Source organism: Megalops cyprinoides, chromosome 20, assembly GCF_013368585.1.
Source record: "Megalops cyprinoides isolate fMegCyp1 chromosome 20, fMegCyp1.pri, whole genome shotgun sequence".
In the NCBI taxonomy this organism is placed as follows: Eukaryota; Metazoa; Chordata; class Actinopteri; order Elopiformes; family Megalopidae; genus Megalops; species Megalops cyprinoides.
Window position 1 is genome coordinate 8,725,458 of NC_050602.1, and position 17,918 is coordinate 8,743,375.

Sequence of the window (17,918 nt, forward strand, 5' to 3'; positions counted from 1 at the left end):
CATAGAATTCATCTCCAAGGTTTAATTACACCTTTACAATTAGCACTTGAGAGTTTGCTAATTTAGTTTACTGTCTTGTAAAGAAAAAGGCAAAGATGTGTTTTTAATTTATTTGCTGGGGTTTTGAAAATGGCGAGGTGAACCAGCAGATGTAGCAGTATCATCCTTGAAGTATTATATTTCTGCATATTTTGGTCAGAGTTTTTGGGAGCATAGTGAGTGGTACATGGTGGTTGTGTGATAACAGCCAGAGATATGGTTAAATTCAGTGGCTCAAACAGCGGCTTTATCATAGAAAACAAGTGTTTTTCAGCAAGCATTGTTTCAATCAAAAACCCGCAATTTTTGCTTCAGAACAAAATCACAGGGGACTATTTGCAACAACAAGATGAGGTAAAGGCAGACTGTAAAGCCTGTACCTCATCCAGGTGAGTTTTTCTTTGGCTATTTGAGCTTGTGATGGAGACACACTCTATCCCAAGACAACAACCTTGCTGAGCATACACCAGGATTTCAAGTTATGAGGTCATTCAGGTGGAGGAGGACAGCGCAGTAGCATGTCAAAGAGCCGCTGCTAGTTGTTGAGTGGGATCACAAGTGGTACAATCAATGTCACATGTCAATGCATTGCACTATGAATGGCTAATTAACCACTCTAATTTCAGCAATCATTTGCATAATGATACAAATGCACACTTTTGTTGCATTTGGAATTCTCTCAGCAACAGCAATTCATCAGCGTCCTGTGATTTGCCCAGATGATGTCAGGGAAATGCGCCTATCCCCTGTGTGGTGTTCACTCCCTTGGTGCACTGTGGGAGTTGCAGTATGAACTAAAGCTGCTGTTGTTGTGTGTGTATCAGAGGACTGCATTCACCATACTATCCAGCAAGTGAGACAAGCCTAATCTATAACTGGCGATTCCAAAAGGGTTAAGAGTGGAAAAAGCATGGAAAAAAACAGTAAAATAAGATCTTCTGTCTTGGTGCAATTGAAGTCCCTTAGCCTGCTGAACAAATAGTCAGATTTCTCCAGTCAAATAGTTACTAGACTTTGTCTAGGCCTAGCTTACCCATGGTTGACAGAAGGAGGAATTTCTCCCTGGGTCAGATAATCAGCGTCTGTTATGTTGTACTGTGAATTAAAAACTGAAGTGAAATTCTGATTCTGTTCCAGACCCAGATCTGTTGGTTAGTATCTGAGATACTGACACCACATATGATTGACAGTATATCTCCTTGAACAGCTGGAAACGGGCCCATAGTGTCTGGTCAATCTCAAAAGATCACAAGGGGTTATTTCTTTGGAGGGGAGAAAGTAACAGTAGGACATGTAATAATTTACTAAAGGCACTGCTCTTAAAGTCCTTTTCCAGCCGTTTTTTTTCCTTTCAATCCATTGCTGTCACCCCAGGGACTCAAACACACACATACACACACACACACACACACACAAACGCATGCACGCGTACTTCCATGACTACACTGATTCACACCCCAGAAGGGGGGGTGGGGGGGGGGACTCATCTTAGTGCAGCAGGCCATCAAAGATGAGGGAGATGTCACACTGGAGAAATGGAAACTCAAGGGCCCGAAAATCTCTGCTCCATCTTGTGAGATCACTGCCTCAAAGGCTCCCAGCCTGCCATTGTTGCTATCACAATGAATGCATGAATAGAGGAGCAGCAAAATGGAATAGGGACTATTCTTCTGAGAGGCAGCTACATTGTTAGGCAGCATGTAGGGCTGCTGGCTTCTGATCATAGATTCCCTGCTCGAAATGAACAGACAGGTAAATAAAAGGGAGAGCTGTGAGGGGTAATAAAAGTGATTTTTTAGCCGGAAATGTTGAAGAGATCTGAGACTGCCGTCGCTGTGTTTGAATGTGGATTTATTTCGAGCAGGAGGCGTTTCACTCTGTTGATAAAATTGTCTGTTAATCAGTCTGACGACAAGCAGTGTAATACGCTTGCACTTGTTGATGTCTGACTTTTTTTTTAACAAACTAAGGAAAGCAAATTAGAAGCAATGATTTGCTCATCGAAATGCAGGGAGACATCTGATTATTGATTTATTTGGGAAATCCAGCAGGGATTTTAATTGTGAAATTTCATGGCTTGGGGAACAGGCAACTGCTGTGCTGTCCTGCTGGGGTCTATTGCTTCTAGAAGCACAAGTACGGTCTGTGGTTATGACTGTATGCAAGTTCTGCCCTGTCTGTTCTGTCTCTATGTGCATGATTGAAGTTCCCAGCCTTACAGCCACATTACACCACAGACTGAAACTCGTATCTTCAGACTGCATCTTTGCTCCCCTTCCTAGTTAAATTTTGCTCTTTCTTGTATAGAACTAGAGGGTACCATTGTATTTTGACTCTTTTTTTAATGTAGACTTTCTCAGCACTTATTCAGTATGGCACCAGTTGTTCTAGCACTGTGTCATCAGTTGACACATTCCAATGCAGTCTGACATTTTCTGTAAGTGCTGTTGTTCATGTGGCCTTTTCGCATGCTCTTGCAGACCTCTGCTCTGTCAGTCGCTCTGAATACGAGTGTCAGCAAAATGACACAATACACAATTATCATTTTGCAGACGCTCTTACCCAGAGCGAGTTGCATAGGTCACCATTTTCACGTTATACATTTATACAACTGAGGCAGTTGTGGGTCAGGTACGTTGCCCAAGTGTAGAGTAGCAGTGCCCCAGTGGGGAATCGAACCTCCTTACCACTATGCTACACTGCTGGCCTATAATGCTAATGTTTGCAATCATGTATTTGAGTGTAAAGTAAACTCAGAATGCAAGAAGAACATAATGCCTTGACTATCCCCCCTTACATCTGTCCCTCCTGCAGGGAAAAGCCCCTACCTGATGTTCACCAACCGGCACGAGATCCGCCGTATTGACCCAGTGAAGAGGGACTACACGCTCGTGGTCCCCACCCTGAAGCACGCCGTAGCTCTGGACGTGGATGTTAATGCCAACAAGATCTACTGGACCGACATCTTCCACCGCAAGATCTACAGGTACCTGACCCTTCCCTTTCTGACCCCACCCCTGCCCTCTGGCCCTGCCCTCTGTAACCCCACCTTCTCTGAATATGAACTTCTTCTTTTTTAATTTAGTTTTTAAACATCACAGTAGAAATTCACTTAATGTGTGAAATCACTGCTGTTCAAACTTGTCAGTGAAGGTGAAATGGGAGGGGACTGTAAATAGAAGTTTGACCAATCGCAGCTCTCAATGCACTCATCTGCCAGTGACATCATGGCCTCACCAGTCTTTCACCCAATCCCTGTTAAGGCATAATATTTTCAGTTTATAATTTTGCTTGTGTCAAGAAAGTATAAAGTAAGAGAACAAGGTGTACCTAATAAAGCTGCAGGAACAGCCGACCACAGCCAACCACATCTGAATAGTCCTTTATGCAGTGCTGCAAGAACTAGTGGTACCATAAATACATGCAGGGTACAATACATTCACAAGTGCATAAATTCACTGTAAGGATATCAAAGACTACATAAAAAGACTAACGTGTGTGTCCCTTGGTTATCGGTGTTCTTCCTTGCTGCCTGGTTTTCTGCAGAGCTGGTGGATATATCCTTTTCTGCCACTCCCTCTCCCTGCTTCCCGCAGTTTGATGGACATGTCCCACAGCGGTTGGCCCTAGACAGATGGGCCCCTCCCAAGGGCACAGCAAAGCCAAAGGGTGGGGCTAACGCCATAACCATATGGGCAAGGCGAATAAATATGCTAAGTCAACGGAGCGCTTTCAATTTCATGATTGCTGTTATTCCACAGAATAATTGGATTCTTTGACCTTTGACCCTTGTGGTGCCACTCAAGGCTGTGCGGTCCCTGACCTTGGCAGTTCTCTTTGACATCAGATTATTCATTGCCATTGTCATTGTGATTTTATGATCATCATTGTCATTTGGCATGCTTATTGCTCCAACCCCTCACTGAAATACATGTTGCTTTGGTTTCCCCCACTGCTGGGAATCCAGGCCTGACAATAACAACGGTAACTATGCTTCTGGCGCAACACTGATTTCTCGTTACCGATGTTGACCTCAGCTCGCACGCGTTCGAGTCTGTTTTCCCTCTCTCTTCATATTTGCTCAATCTGTTCCCTCTGATCTTCTGCAAGGGAGACAGTCTGCAGCGTGTCACGATTTATACGCGGCTGCATTTTGACTAACTAAGGCTGATTGCCATCATCCAGGTCAAGGGGGTTTTTCCATTCTGCGAGTAATTAAGATGTTTAAGGCAAAACGGTAACGCAGGCAATTATGGAGTCCAGTCTGTCTTTCCGTGTTGACAAGTTCATCTTGCCTAATCCTGGTTGGAACCTCTGCTCCTTCACAGATACTGGATGCCCTTAGATTCGTACGGCAGCTGTGTTCTGTTCCACTTTTTTCGGCTCATCTTTCTTCCTGTTTTTGTTTCTTACCAGCAGGAGTAAATTGGGACAGCATCTTCCTAATTATAGAGATCTCTGCAGATCGTTACAATGTAAAAATATCCCTTGATTTATGGGCACGGCTGCCTGAGTCTGAGGTTTCGGGGAAGCGGTCCAGAGCGTGTCTCAGCCCTGCCTGAAATGAGAGGAGATAGCGGTTTGCGGGAGCCCTCAAGCAAATCCTGTGAGAAAAGATTTGAATAATGACATGACCCACAGAGCCTTCGCTGGTCTTCTGGTGTGACCCGCACGGGGACAAAGTGGTTACCTACAATCCAGCTTACAACATCACCCAAACAGACCAAAAGTTTCAACTGTCAAAAATGGATGTGTCTGGGTTTCCGCCATGATTACCACAGACTGTATTATGGGAAAACCCTTTTTTCAGTTTTTTTTGTTTGTTTTTCTTTCTGCGGTGGACAGTGTGAGCTGATGAACTGTGTGTGTGTCTGTGTGTGTGTGTGTGTGTGTGTGTGTGTGTGTGTGTGTCTATGTGTGTCTGTGTGTATCTGTGTGTGTGCTCTGCTCTCTCCCCTCAGTGCTTACATTAACAAGGCCAGCGACTCCTCCCAGCACGTCTCCCTGACAGACTCCATCCTGCAGTCCCCAGAGGGCCTGGCCCTGGACTGGGTGCATAAGAACCTGTACTGGACCGACCCCAGATCCCAGACCATTACCGTCACCTCTGCCGATGGCAAGAGGAGCCGAGTTCTGGTCAGCGCGGACCTGAGCGAGCCCCGCGCCATTGCTGTGGACCCCAAGCAAGGGTGAGAGGGCAGGGGGCGGGGCCTGGGGGTGGCTGGAGCCAGAGAAATCGGCGGGGCGGGGAGATGGGATGACTACAGCATGGGGGCAGGAAGGGTTGAGTACCTTGCCCAAGGGTACAGCAGCAGTGCCCCAGCAGGGAATTGAACCAGCAGCCTTTTGTTTGAGTGCTGCTTCTTACCACTATGCTACACTGCCATCTCATTAGAGGGCTTGTTTTAAAGGAAGTGTGCAGAATGAGGGCATTTGACAGAGGTGGGTAACGCGGGGGGTGGAGCAGCTCAGTTTTAGTAAGATTAAGCCTGTTTACCTCAGCCACTGCTGTGAGCCCCCATTGTACTGCCTGTCACTAAGGGGTTAAATCAGCTGCTGTTTGTTCCTGTAAACGCCCCTGATGAGCAGGACTGGGGGGGGGGGGTTCTGCCCGATTGCGCTGAGCACCCTTGGCTGAGAGCTCTCGCTCAGCGCCAGGTCTTCCGTTTCTCCCAGCGCTGACTGTATGCCCTCAGGGTGCCCCCCGCCAAAGTGCAGAGGCATCCAAGCATGGAGGACGTGCCAGAGCGGGTGAGCACGGCTCCCTGAATGCGGCGGCCGCCGCCCGCGGTTACCTGTGCTTTTTTTACCGCTCAGATCCTGGCAGCGCATGTTGTCTTTTTTCCCCACCAGGATTGTGGCGCTCCCTGACCCACCTCCATTTCCCACCCTCTCTCAGGTTCATGTACTGGTCAGACTGGGGTCTGCAGGCCAAGATCGAGAAGGCGGGGATGAACGGGGTGGACCGGCAGGTCCTGGTGTCAGACGGCATCAAGTGGCCCAATGGGATCGCTCTGGGTAAGGGTTATTAATCGAGGTGGGGGGGAGCTTTCAACAGCTCTGCCAATCACTCACTGGGCCCCCCCACTACAGCTCCACCCACTGCCAGGAGAGTGAAACAGAATGTCACAAGTAATATTTCAAGTGTTCCTGTCTTTTTTGTTTTCCCTGAACCATGACCCATTTTAAAGGGCACCAAAGATCAATTATATCATCGTAATGTACATATTTACATTCGTACATGTTTACATATGTGGATACGTATACATATCTATATATCTGTACATGGAATCTACATACATCTGTAGTCTGCTGAAAAGTTTTGTCAAAGCGTAGGTCAAGTTAAAGGCTGCTCGTCATGTGAATTTCCTGTGTTTTTTCAGCTCTTTCCTGCCTTCAACTTACGCTCAAACATAGTTTTTTCATATGATGATAACAACAGAGAAAGATTGCCCAAAATGCCCTCACCGACTGTAAAATGATTGCCATTGCTTTCATCTCTGTGCATGTCACAGTAGATTACAGATGATACATCAGAGTGCTGGAGAGCAATATCCTTTGATTGGTTTGACAGGTCCCTGTAGGGGAAACTTTTGTAGGAAATACTTTGTTTCATTGGGAACCAATCCAGTGCTACATCAAAGGGCAGTCTCTGAGGCCATCTGTACTGTAGGAAGTTTATGGGAATCATTCTTGGAGCATGTTAAAATGTGATGATTGAGGTAAAAAAAAAAGAACAAAAATCTGTGCTGGATGTGGAAACTGAATGTTTGCCAACTTGCAACCGCAAAAAAAAAAAAACTAATTTCTAAAAATTGTGCTTAAATTTTCAGTGCCAGTTCAACTCTGCCTTTCCTTCACTGCTTTGCCTTTGTGTCTCAGATTTACCTAACAGGCGGTTGTACTGGGCTGACTCCAAGCTCCACCTCATCTCCAGCATCGACTTCAGCGGGGCCAACAGGAAGGTGCTCCTCTCCTCCGCAGACCAGCTCGGCCACCCCTTCGCTCTCGCCGTGTTTGAGGTAATGGACGGGCACGGTATTATTGATGGGCAGGAAACACATCGTGCATATGGGAGGAGTCATGATATAGGGGAGGAGTCATGACACATGGGTGGAGTCAGGTTACATGGGAGTAGTCAGGCTACTCTGTGAGGCCAGTAACTTTGTCCGCAAGATTAATGACCATGAGGTGTTGGCTGGGGGCAAGACAGAAACTGGGCTGAAAGACCTTTCAGTGAAGTAAAAAAGAATGCATTCCTCTCCTCAGCCAAGCTAGGCCAGCCTAGGCTTTATTTTGGGGACACCACACTGACAGCCAGTACATCACAGACAGCACACTGACTGCACTGTTAATGTGAACATACCCTTCTGGGGTCGCTGCTAGGACCAGATGAAAGGATAATATTCATACACTTTATTGCAGTATGTCTATCTGCTCACTGGGGAGTGAAATGCGGTTTAGGTGAGAGCAGCCAGAGCTGCTGTTCAATGCCCAGGAACCCCTCTAGTGCTGTAAACCAGCTCCCAGCACTGACAGAAGCTCAGTGGGTTTAATATTCCAGTCGCATTGTCACATCACATAGGGCAGGCAGGATACTGCAGCAAGCATCCTTTCTTGTACAGTTAGAAGAGGAGAAATCCACAGTGCTGATGCATCCAGCAGCACATTGACAGAGCTAAGCTACAGTGTCAGAAGGAAGTGCCTTGAGCAGGTGTCACCCCAATGAAATGGGTCAGCCAGACATCACCCCATTGAAACAGGTCAGCCAGGTGTCACCCCAGTGAAACCGGTCAGCCAGACATCACTCCATCTCCCTTTAACAAATGTTTCACATGCCCAGCCTCATTTGCTCTTTTTGAAACCCTCAGAGGTTGATTTTTCCAGAAATTATGTTTTCACATTGATATACTTTTACTGATATGTAAGAGACCTGCTGTTTGTCTTTTTGATGGATTTTGTTGAAGTTTGTGGGGCTTCATTGGTGGTAGAAATGTTTTGACAAAGCACTTCTCTCATACTGCATGGAAATGACCAACACTCTGGAATGAACAGCACTGACCCTGCCAACGTTTAAACTAACAGAGGAACAAGACTCATCTTCATGTACTTAATGTGGAGTGTTGCTTGACCACCATTCTACTATCTAAACGAGAAAGCAGTGTTGATTATATCACAAAAGCACCAATTCTGGGAATAGTACATTGGACCTTTGAGTATGTAAGTTTTGTTATTTGGTGCCTCTTTCATTCAATGAACCGTGTCTGGAGGGGTAACAGCTTGATTCAGCTTGTCTCTGGCTGCCAAGGCAACTTCCAAAAGTGACAACACCCAACCATCTTGTGTTTGTAAGATGATAAGGTGGATTTAAAAAAAAACAAGCTAATCATGTCCAGGATAGGCCTTCTCCAAATCCCTGGTAGGTTTGGCGCATGTGGGAGAAACACTGCGATCTGAAACCCAGCCTTAATGAGGCCCAGCTGCAAAGCCCTCCCATCCCTGTCTGATTCAGGGAGTCTGTGGTGTGGAGGATCCGTGTCTTCTGGATGTTGTTTTATCAGAGGGAGGCACAGAGGGATAGCTAAGCTTTGAGCCCCTCCGCGTCTCTCTGTCCTCTCCACAGGATCGGCTGTACTGGACGGACCTGGAGAAGGAGGCCATCTTCAGCGCTAACCGGCTCACCGGACAGGACATCACGGCGTTGGCTGAGCACCTGAACAACCCGCATGACATTGTGGTGTTCCACGAGCTTCGACAGCCCAAAGGTGAACTTCTGCCCATACCGTTGGAGGAGATTGTGGCTCTGTGATGTCATTGCTCTTTGTGTGATGTCACTGCTCTGTGGCTTTGTGATATCACTGTCCTGTGACACTGTGCTGTCGCTGTTCTGTGAGTCTGTGATGTCATTTGCTCTGTGCGTGATGTCACGGTGCTTTATGTCTGTGATGTTTCTGCTGTTTGTGATATTTCCGCTCTGTGTATAACATCTCCATTGTGTGGCTTTTTCATGTCTAAAGTCTTTAGCATGGTTATACCATAGCTGTAATGTTTCACCTCCAAGATTCTGTGATGACTCTGTTGAACTACATATGACATTTTCAATGATTCAGATGACTGCAGGCAATAGTAGCTTTTTTCTACAGAAGGTGTTGCTAAGAGTAGAACAGTGTGTGTTTGTGTGTATGTGTGCATGTGTAAACATGCTTAGTGTGTGTGTGTGTGTGTGTGTGTGTGTGTTTATGCATGCTGCTCTGTGTAGTCTGATTCTTCCTGCTCTCTCCTCACAGCTCAAACCATCCCTGCATTTCATTGCGGTAATTGCCCTCTCATTCCAGGCTTAGGGTACTATGAGAGCACAGTGCATCAATAAGTAAAGAGCATTCTTCAAAAATGATTCAAACAATTGAACACGGTGTCCTAAAAATGCCACAAAAATTAACTGATGAAGTGAGACAATGTATGAATGAACTTCAGCTATTCAGTGTTAACACATCTGTGAGATACTCATCAGCAGTAAACCTCAGTAAAGGTGACCTGTATTTTTCAGAAAGCAACAGAACAGTAACACATTAATGGGGAAATGGGGAATTCTCTTCAAACACATGTTCATGAATTGAGACCCTTTAATGTTCTCACAGCATTTCCTGCAGGCAAGATGTTTGAAAATATCTTCATGAGTGTTTCCGTTTGAGTCTATGTACATTCACTCTAAAATAGGTGGAAATTATTTTAGACTGCATATTGTGACATAGTACTACTGAAAAGGTTTTCTATAGAATGGTATAACAGAAAAAAACACTTCTCCTGTATGAGAAATTTTCTCATTAAGAAGAAGAGAACTTGGTTATACAGGGTAAATTGCATTCTCACCTGAATGAATTTTCCCGCTGTCATCCCTGTGTTGGGAAATGGCAGGATGGCAAATCATAATGACAAATGGCTACAAGAGAATTATCCAGTCAAATCATCCCTTACTGTCTGTGCAGTGATTTTCAGGGGTTTTTTATGTGTTCAGATAATGTGTGAATAAATCTAGTGTGAGAGGTCTGGCAGTCCTACAGAGACAACGGAAATAGTTTGTCTTATTTTCTAGGCAGTCAAATCTCCCAGGCAGTTAGATTGCAAGGGATGTATTGTTGGTGGTGTTATGTTCTGTTGCGGTGTGAACATTATTGTGTTGCTTTGTTGTGCTAATGAGTTTTTTTGTCCCCACCAGCTACAGACAGCTGTAACATGAGGCGTGCTTGTGATGTTGTGATGTATTGATGTGGTGTTAATGTCCTTGTTTTATAGAGTTGTTTTTTTTGGTTACCTACCAGCTCCAGACAGCTGTAACATGGGAGGTGTGTCCAACGGGGGCTGTGAGTACCTGTGTCTGAAAGCGCCTCAGATCACAGACCACTCCCCTAAGTACACCTGCGCCTGCCCCGACGGTGCTGAGCTGGGCCCCGACATGCGCCGGTGCATCACAGGTAACGGGCATCCCTGTACGGGTGGTCGGGTGGTTGATTGTATCCCAAATATGCATTTATTTGTGTATGGTATGGTGTTTTCTTTTCTCATTTCTTTCAGTTCTGTCTACTGACAGCTCCTTGCCTTAAACTCTCCAGATGGCCGGCATGCTATCTTTTACTACCATTTAGTATGAAACACTGACAGCGAAAGTTAACTCTAACCCTCGTGCTAAGCCTAAGCCTAGCCCTAGCCCTAACCTTAACCTAACCCTCCCCCTAACTCCTTGCCCTAGCCCTAACCCCTAGCCCTAGCTCTAGCCCTAGCCCCAGCCCTAACCATTACCCTAGCCCTAACTCTAGCCGTAAGCAAAAGCTAGCCCTAGCACTAGCCCAAACCCTAACCCTAAGATAAAGCTAGGCTTAACCTTTACCCTAACCCTATCCCTAACTCTTACCCTTTCTATTACCTTTAATCTTCATCAGATGCCGTTCCAACCATGCAAATCATGTAAACTTGTTAGCATGTTTGACATCTTTGCACTCTTATCAGATTACCTGCTGTCGGCCACAGGTTTAACATGTATAACATTTGTAAACCATTTTGTAATCGTGGTTTTTGTCATCACTGACTCCATTGTCCATGTTAGTGCATGTTTTTTGCTCTCATTTTTATTTTCAGTGAGTATCAAGACAATTCAATCAAAATCAGTTGTAAGCTAACTATTCTTGACATGCTCATATTCAAGGCTTTGCAACATATATGTAAATGACAGAATTATTTGGCTAGCTAACATAGCTAAATAATTAAGACCAGAGTTAATTTCACTAGAAGATTGGTACACCTTATCTTAATCCACACTACCGAGGATGTTGCCATGGCACCCAACAGGAGGAGATTTCCACAACCAATAGAATTCTAGAACACACTTGCTTACCTGGAAGGTATAAAAGGAGCTCACAGAAGTTATAGGATACTTTTTTTTTTTTACCTTTTTTACTTTTTTCTTTTTCCGGTTTTCTTCCTTTTCCTTCTGATTTTGACATTGCTGATCCCTCTCCACCGCGTCTTTTTAACTTCTTTGATATTTCTTCCTGACTGCCAGAATCTTCTATTTTTTTTTCCTGCATCATTGGGGGAAACGCATGCAGATACTTTTCGTGTTGTGCTTCTGGCGTGTGGAGACCCGGTGGGATATCGGAGACAGCAGTGGGGCTTGCGATTAGCGTGACTTCAGACTCTGCTGTCAGGCACTGAAGGCCGCGGGACCCCAGGGGTCCGCGTGGAGAGCTATCTGTGGCTCTGCTGAAAGGGAAACCTGCATGCACCTGCTGTAGAGGACTCCCGCGTCACGGCTCATCGGGGTTAATTTCCTCAAATGGCGCCCATGATCAGCCATGCTCTGCCAATAACGCTAGCTGTGCAGAGACGCACAGCTAGTTGGTGCAGGCTGCCTCTAGGCTCAGTGTTACTGAGATGTCATTGGGGGATTTTGGAGAGGCGGGGTAGGTCTGAAAGGCTTTGTGTAGTAAGACAGGAGACTGTGAGAGACTGAGAGAGAGGGAATAATGTGGAATGCCAGATAGCTGGGTGTGAATGAGGCTGTCCAGTAATCTCACTCCCCCAGAATTCACTGGGTTTGCCTCTGCTGTAGTCTGGCTTGCTTACTCTGCAGCCGGGGTTGATATGCACCATTGTATTAACTGACACAAAACATGATGGCTTATGTTCTCATCCTCAACAGTCTCGGTGACAGCATAACAAAGCCTTTACAGAATGTTGCCTCTGATGGAAAAAGAACAAAAGTTTCTCAAAATGGAGCCAACGTTAAGAGACAGGGCAGCTCCCACAGTACACGCTTTCATTTGTCTGAAAGATATTAGTCAGCATTTTGGGTCACTCGATAGAGAAACGTCCTCATGAGACCCGCTTTCCTCTGCTGTTCTGACAGTTAAGCCCAGGACAGGGAAGACGGCGCCGGTCCCCAGCACCACTGTCAGCACAGCTGTCACTAAAGTAACAGGCATGGTTCCGCCCAGCACCCCTCCCCGAGAACTCCCCGGCCCCTCCGTCATGTCCGGCCAGGACACAGGCAGCTCACAGGCCCCTTCAGGCCCCCGCCCTGGTTCTGGAGTCCCACCCCCTTCACCCAGCACAGAACTGCCCAAAATCCTGAGGGAAAATGGCAGCCCATCCCACAGGGGTAAGTGCCCCATGTATTTGTGTGTGTGCGTCTCTGTGCATCTCTGTCTGTGTGTGTGTGTCTGTAGGTGTCTTAGTGTGTCTTTCTGTCTGTGTGTGTTATATGTCCGTGTATTTTTAGTGCGCGTCTCTCAGTGGCCCTTCCAACAGGAATCTGTAAACAGAGAAATGAAATAAGCTCTGGAAACGTGAAACTTGCTGCTTAATGTATTATCAGTGAGAACACACAGGAGGTACAGCTGTAAGCGCAGGTCTCACTTCGTGTGTAGTATCGGTAGCAGGCAGTTGCTCAGGTCACTGGGGGTGATAAACAGCACTCATCCGTGTTGAGAAGCCTCAGGACTGCGTGGCCCCGCTGTGGCGTGATCGGCGGCCCAGGTTCATTCAGGTTCCTTCCGTCTTCACGCCGGCACCTTGTGTTCCGCCTCTCTCCAGCAGATGGTTTGAGACTCCCATCTCTGGCAGGCAGATGCAGCCACCGAGCCCCTGAAATTAGATCATGTGTCGTGCAACCCGCACCATCCCCCCCCATGCATGCTAAAATTGTGCATCACTTCAACAGCGTGTCAGGTACTCCGGAGTGACAATAATTGCTGTTGCAGGGGCATCTGCAGTTCAAGCCGCAACTATATTTCTAACATGTCAGATATTTTCACCAGAGGAGTAACAGTTGGAATATGAACTGGAGGCACGCAAGAGGGTGGGGGTGCTTTTCGATATCTGCACTGTCCTGTGCCGGTCAGTTTATTACCCATCATCCCCTCTACGGTGTGCATGCTGTTAACTGCCACTTTACTGTGTAAGAGTCCGACATCAACGGTCAATACAGGAAATTTTATTCAGAATGCCAGGCTTAAGAGCAGCATTACCAGAAAGCATAATAGAGCCCATTTCATTTAGACTACCATGCTTAACAGCTACATTGCACATTTTGTTTAGAATACCACACTTAACAGCATTGCCAGAGAAATCAATGCACCGTATTTTATTCAGAATACTATGCTTAAGGACAGCATTGCCAAAGAACACTTTTGTACAGCCAGGTATAACAATCAGAGATAGAGGTAATACGGTTTCAGAAGGCCAGGCAATATCAATTGGGCGTAACGAGACCTGAAGCGGAAGAAAGCTGCAAACAAAATGGGGGAAATGGCATGACGGTAAGTTGTGACATTTTCAGAAACACTTTAAGATTATGGGTAATATGGTGTGATGGTGGGATAGCAGAGATTGGGATGTGCTCACAGCTTGCAACAGAGTAGATGTTTGGATATTTAAAGTACTGGAATCCAGAAGCCCTGAGCCTTGCCTAAGGGAAAAAATTGAATAGTGGAGCTAAATGATGGATTGAGTGGTTGCGTCAGTCATTCATTGGATGTGTATACAGAAAATATGTACATAAAAAATGTGTACATAAAATACAGTAACAAGCAGTCACAGGATGATTGCACATGAAAACTTCCTTACAGATGTTAGTAAGCATAGTAATAATAACAGCTACTGACTACAACAGAAATTACATACCGAGCTCATTTTTCACGTGTAGAAGGAGATCTTTGATAACTGAACCATTTACGCTTAGAGCACTGATTATCAATCCTGCTCCTGGGGCCCCCCTGCTCCGCACGTTTCCCATCTTTCCCTGCTCTACCTACCTGACTGAACTCATCAGTGGCACTTTTGATTAGCTGAGCACAGCTAATTTCACTAATTTCAGTCAGGTGTGTTTGGAGCAAGGATAGATAGAAGATATGCAGGGGAGGGGGGCTCCATGAGTAGGATTGAGAAACACTAGCTTTTAATTATTAGCAATTATTATCAATTATTCTGAAATTAACTGGTCAGTTTATTACATGTATTACAGTTTTATTTAAAGTTTCTTGATCTGAAGTGATGAAGGCATGGTACTTGGCTGGAGTATTTTCCTCAAACACTTGTAAAATGTTCTAGGTAAGACAGAATGCAATTCATGGTTCTTAGCTACAGTACAGTGCATTTGCAGACAGGACCTGAGGGTCCCAGCACGCAAGGTTTCTCAATTCTCACATCTCACTGCAGAGAGGTTGTAGCTTAAAAGCAAAACCTTGTTACAAAATAAAGTGCATTTACCACAGCAAAGCTATCACAGGAACAGGAAATTAACAACACAATGGCCCAGAGGTGGGAACCGAATTGTGAGACTGCAACACAAGCCTTTTTGCGCCCTTGAGCTGAGCACGAACCACATTAATGCGCGTGATTGGCTCCACGGCCACGACTCCACAAACAAGCCTGCATTGCGCTCCGAATAAAGTCAACAAACAGCAGCTCGCAGACCAACATTACTGTAATGTGGTTACGCCTGAGTGGATACAAGAAATTCACTTACGCCCACCTGACATTAGCTCCTTACTGTAGGCGGTAAAATGACGGACAGCGAAAGATCACCGCATGTCTCCAAGAAACACTCTGTAATGTTTGACCTTTCTTTAACCTTTAAGTGAGAGTTTTAGTCTTCCACTGACACTCCATTTAGGCTTTAATTATCACTCCTTGCTCTGTTTTGGAGCCTGTGAGCACTGATATGCATGCTTCATGGCAATGCAGAGGGAAGCATTGATCTAACAGTTTCAGTGGGACAGAGATACAGCCTCTCTGGAGACGGTGACACGTAATTGGCCCTTTCTCCACCTTCAACCTCCCTCTCTATCGCTCTCTTCCAGCTGGGCACTATCTCCTGGGCAGCAACGTGACGGTGGCAGTCCTGGGCATCGTCATCCCTATAGGTATGTACACACCTGCTGCCGAGCTTACAAATCCACCCTGTGTGATTCGCCCTGCTCCTCTTCCTCATGAAAGGCCCCATATGCAGGCTATCGCAATGAATGATGGTGTTGCATTAAGCAATAAATACCATTTCACATGTTTGCAGTCCAAGGCATAAAAGATGACCCATTTTTCAAAGTTGATATTGCCATTGAGTGGCAGCCAACCAGTTAACCGGTTAATACAATTTCGTCCAGTCACAGCCAAATGAGCTGAGATGGCATGATAGGATAACTGGGTTATTCCTTTGTATTTAATTCATGGTAACCAGAGTGAAATGATAAATGCAGTATGAAGTCAGCAGGAGGCAACCAGAATATTTTATGACTGGGAGTGACAAACATCTGAAATGCCTAAAACCCGGTCTATAATTTAGGCATCAGGTGCGTGACTGGATTAGTGCTCCTGCAGCATAGGTTTTCTTCACTCACTTGCACCTGAAAATAAAAGGATCAGAGAGCTCTGTGTGCAGGCAGATGCCTCTGCATAGAGACCCTGCGTGTTTGAAATTTTCGTCTCTTGCTCGTCGGAGTACAGGCATGTGCTGTAGCACCGGCACTGCGGAGAGATTAAGAGGAGCTTATTGTAGAGCAAAGCTGATCCGCTTAGAGAGATCTGAAATCGGAGCTGTCTGTCCTCTGAGCAGAGGCCACTCTTCTCAAACACCGTGCTGTCACTGCACGGAATTGATTTACTGAACTGGCTGACATTGTCTGCCAGATCAATTAACGGTTTTGGGGGGGTGTGGGAGTTAAAAGTGTGTGTGTTTGTGTGTGTGGGTGTGGGTGTGGGTGTGGGTGTGGGTGTGGGTGTGTGTGTGCATGAGAGAGAGAGAGAAAGAGAGAACACTGAGCATCAAAGAATTGTAGTCTCTGCATGTGAGTGTGTGTTTTTATTTTAATAGCGCATTTTTGAAATATTTTTGCTGTCAGTTTGATTAACCTGACGTTTACGGCTGGCCATGGTGCGCCTGAGAGATTTCGAATGATGTATGAGCCCTGCTTTACTCCATCTATCACGTATGTGCTTTAACCTGTTGAATGTCAAGTCTGGCAAAAAACAAGAGAGTAATAAAGGAATCAGAGTCCTCGCAGAGTCCGCCCCCTAAAAACACTAAAAAATATGGACAAAAGTGTTCAGCTCTTTGGGAACCCTGAGAGGTGCCATATAAATGTAATCTATTATATTTTTATTAGTATGATGATGCAGTGCCACATGACTCCCTCAGCTGGGGAGGTAGTGTAAATGATGTTGTAAGCTAACCAACACTGTGAGTCTTGCATATTGTCAGTGTACGGACGTTGGACAGGTTAATTCACCTCATTTTATTTAAAAAATGCATGCAAAGAAATAAAGGAGTGTTAGCACGTATATCTAGTGTCCTCCATATTTTTTCTGGAATAAAATCCTATTTGTGAACAATATGGCTTTGCTTTATACATATACTCTTAAGACCATAGCATTTCAAAAAATCTGATTTAACGAAATATCCATTAAGTTTGGTAGTATCTAATAAGTAGTTTTTTTTTCTGTCACCATGTTTTTACTGCTTGTTTAATAAAGAGGCTGAGTAAATATGGAGGGCACATTATAGCTCCCGCTGCTAAAGACTTTTCTTTTGTTTGTGCCAACCACCTACGCACATAATACTCACATTGTAAAGGCAGTTTCCCTGTTCCCTGATCACCCTCACGCTCGCCCTCATGTTAAATTTGAATAGACGCTCTAATTCACACGGAAGTAAAATTTCAATCTAAGCAACTGGACAATGAAGTCACCAGAACAAAAAACAAAGGCTTGTGGGCACCCTTTGGCCCTCCAACAAAAGAGTAATTATGGGGCATGCCCGCAGGAATGGCACAGTTGGGGAGATGCTTTTAAAACAGGGAGGCGAACCACCAATGTGACGTTACAGAGGCAGTGCATGCTCATCTTTTTTTCCCTTGGGAAAAAAAAACAATGTTCTGACACATTGGTTCCCAGGCTCAGTGACATGGGATCTGTGGGGTGCTAAGTTGTTCAACAGTGGAATTTCAGTCATATGTTTTTTTTTTAATATGTATGTGCAGTTACAATTCAGTGCTGCTCCATAGTTTAGCTTGTTCAGGGATAAACATCAATTTACTAATGTTCATTTATGAACTTTCAGGATGTTGGCATGTCTGGATGGGGCTGCATAATAGAGTCTGGGAACCTTTGCACTAGATCCCCCGTCCCCACCCTGTCACATTTACATGGGGAGGTGTTGGGGTACCAGATCCCTTGCATGCATGCTTCGTGTTTTGCCACAGATATTCTATATAATGACCAGATAGTCAGCTCAGGCACTTCTCATTGAAGCCTCTGTCTCTGCCATTGCTGAAGCCCCAAGTGTTCTAATTTGCTGGCTCATTAGGAACATTCTTGAATTTGTCTAAAAC

The 17,918-nt window shown here is 45.4% G+C and overlaps 1 protein-coding gene across 1 annotated transcript in view; it reads left to right on the forward strand.

Moving 5' to 3' along the window:
• LOC118795449 (low-density lipoprotein receptor-related protein 8-like) overlaps positions 1 to 17,918 on the forward strand; it is a 116,260-nt gene that overhangs the window by 97,837 nt on the left and 505 nt on the right. The window contains exons 10-17 of the mRNA XM_036553912.1: positions 2,854 to 3,025; positions 5,001 to 5,228; positions 5,939 to 6,057; positions 6,922 to 7,061; positions 8,663 to 8,804; positions 10,359 to 10,511; positions 12,443 to 12,694; positions 15,396 to 15,458. Coding sequence (XP_036409805.1) covers positions 2,854 to 3,025; positions 5,001 to 5,228; positions 5,939 to 6,057; positions 6,922 to 7,061; positions 8,663 to 8,804; positions 10,359 to 10,511; positions 12,443 to 12,694; positions 15,396 to 15,458 — 1,269 coding nt within the window. The remainder of the gene's footprint in view (positions 1 to 2,853; positions 3,026 to 5,000; positions 5,229 to 5,938; positions 6,058 to 6,921; positions 7,062 to 8,662; positions 8,805 to 10,358; positions 10,512 to 12,442; positions 12,695 to 15,395; positions 15,459 to 17,918) is intronic.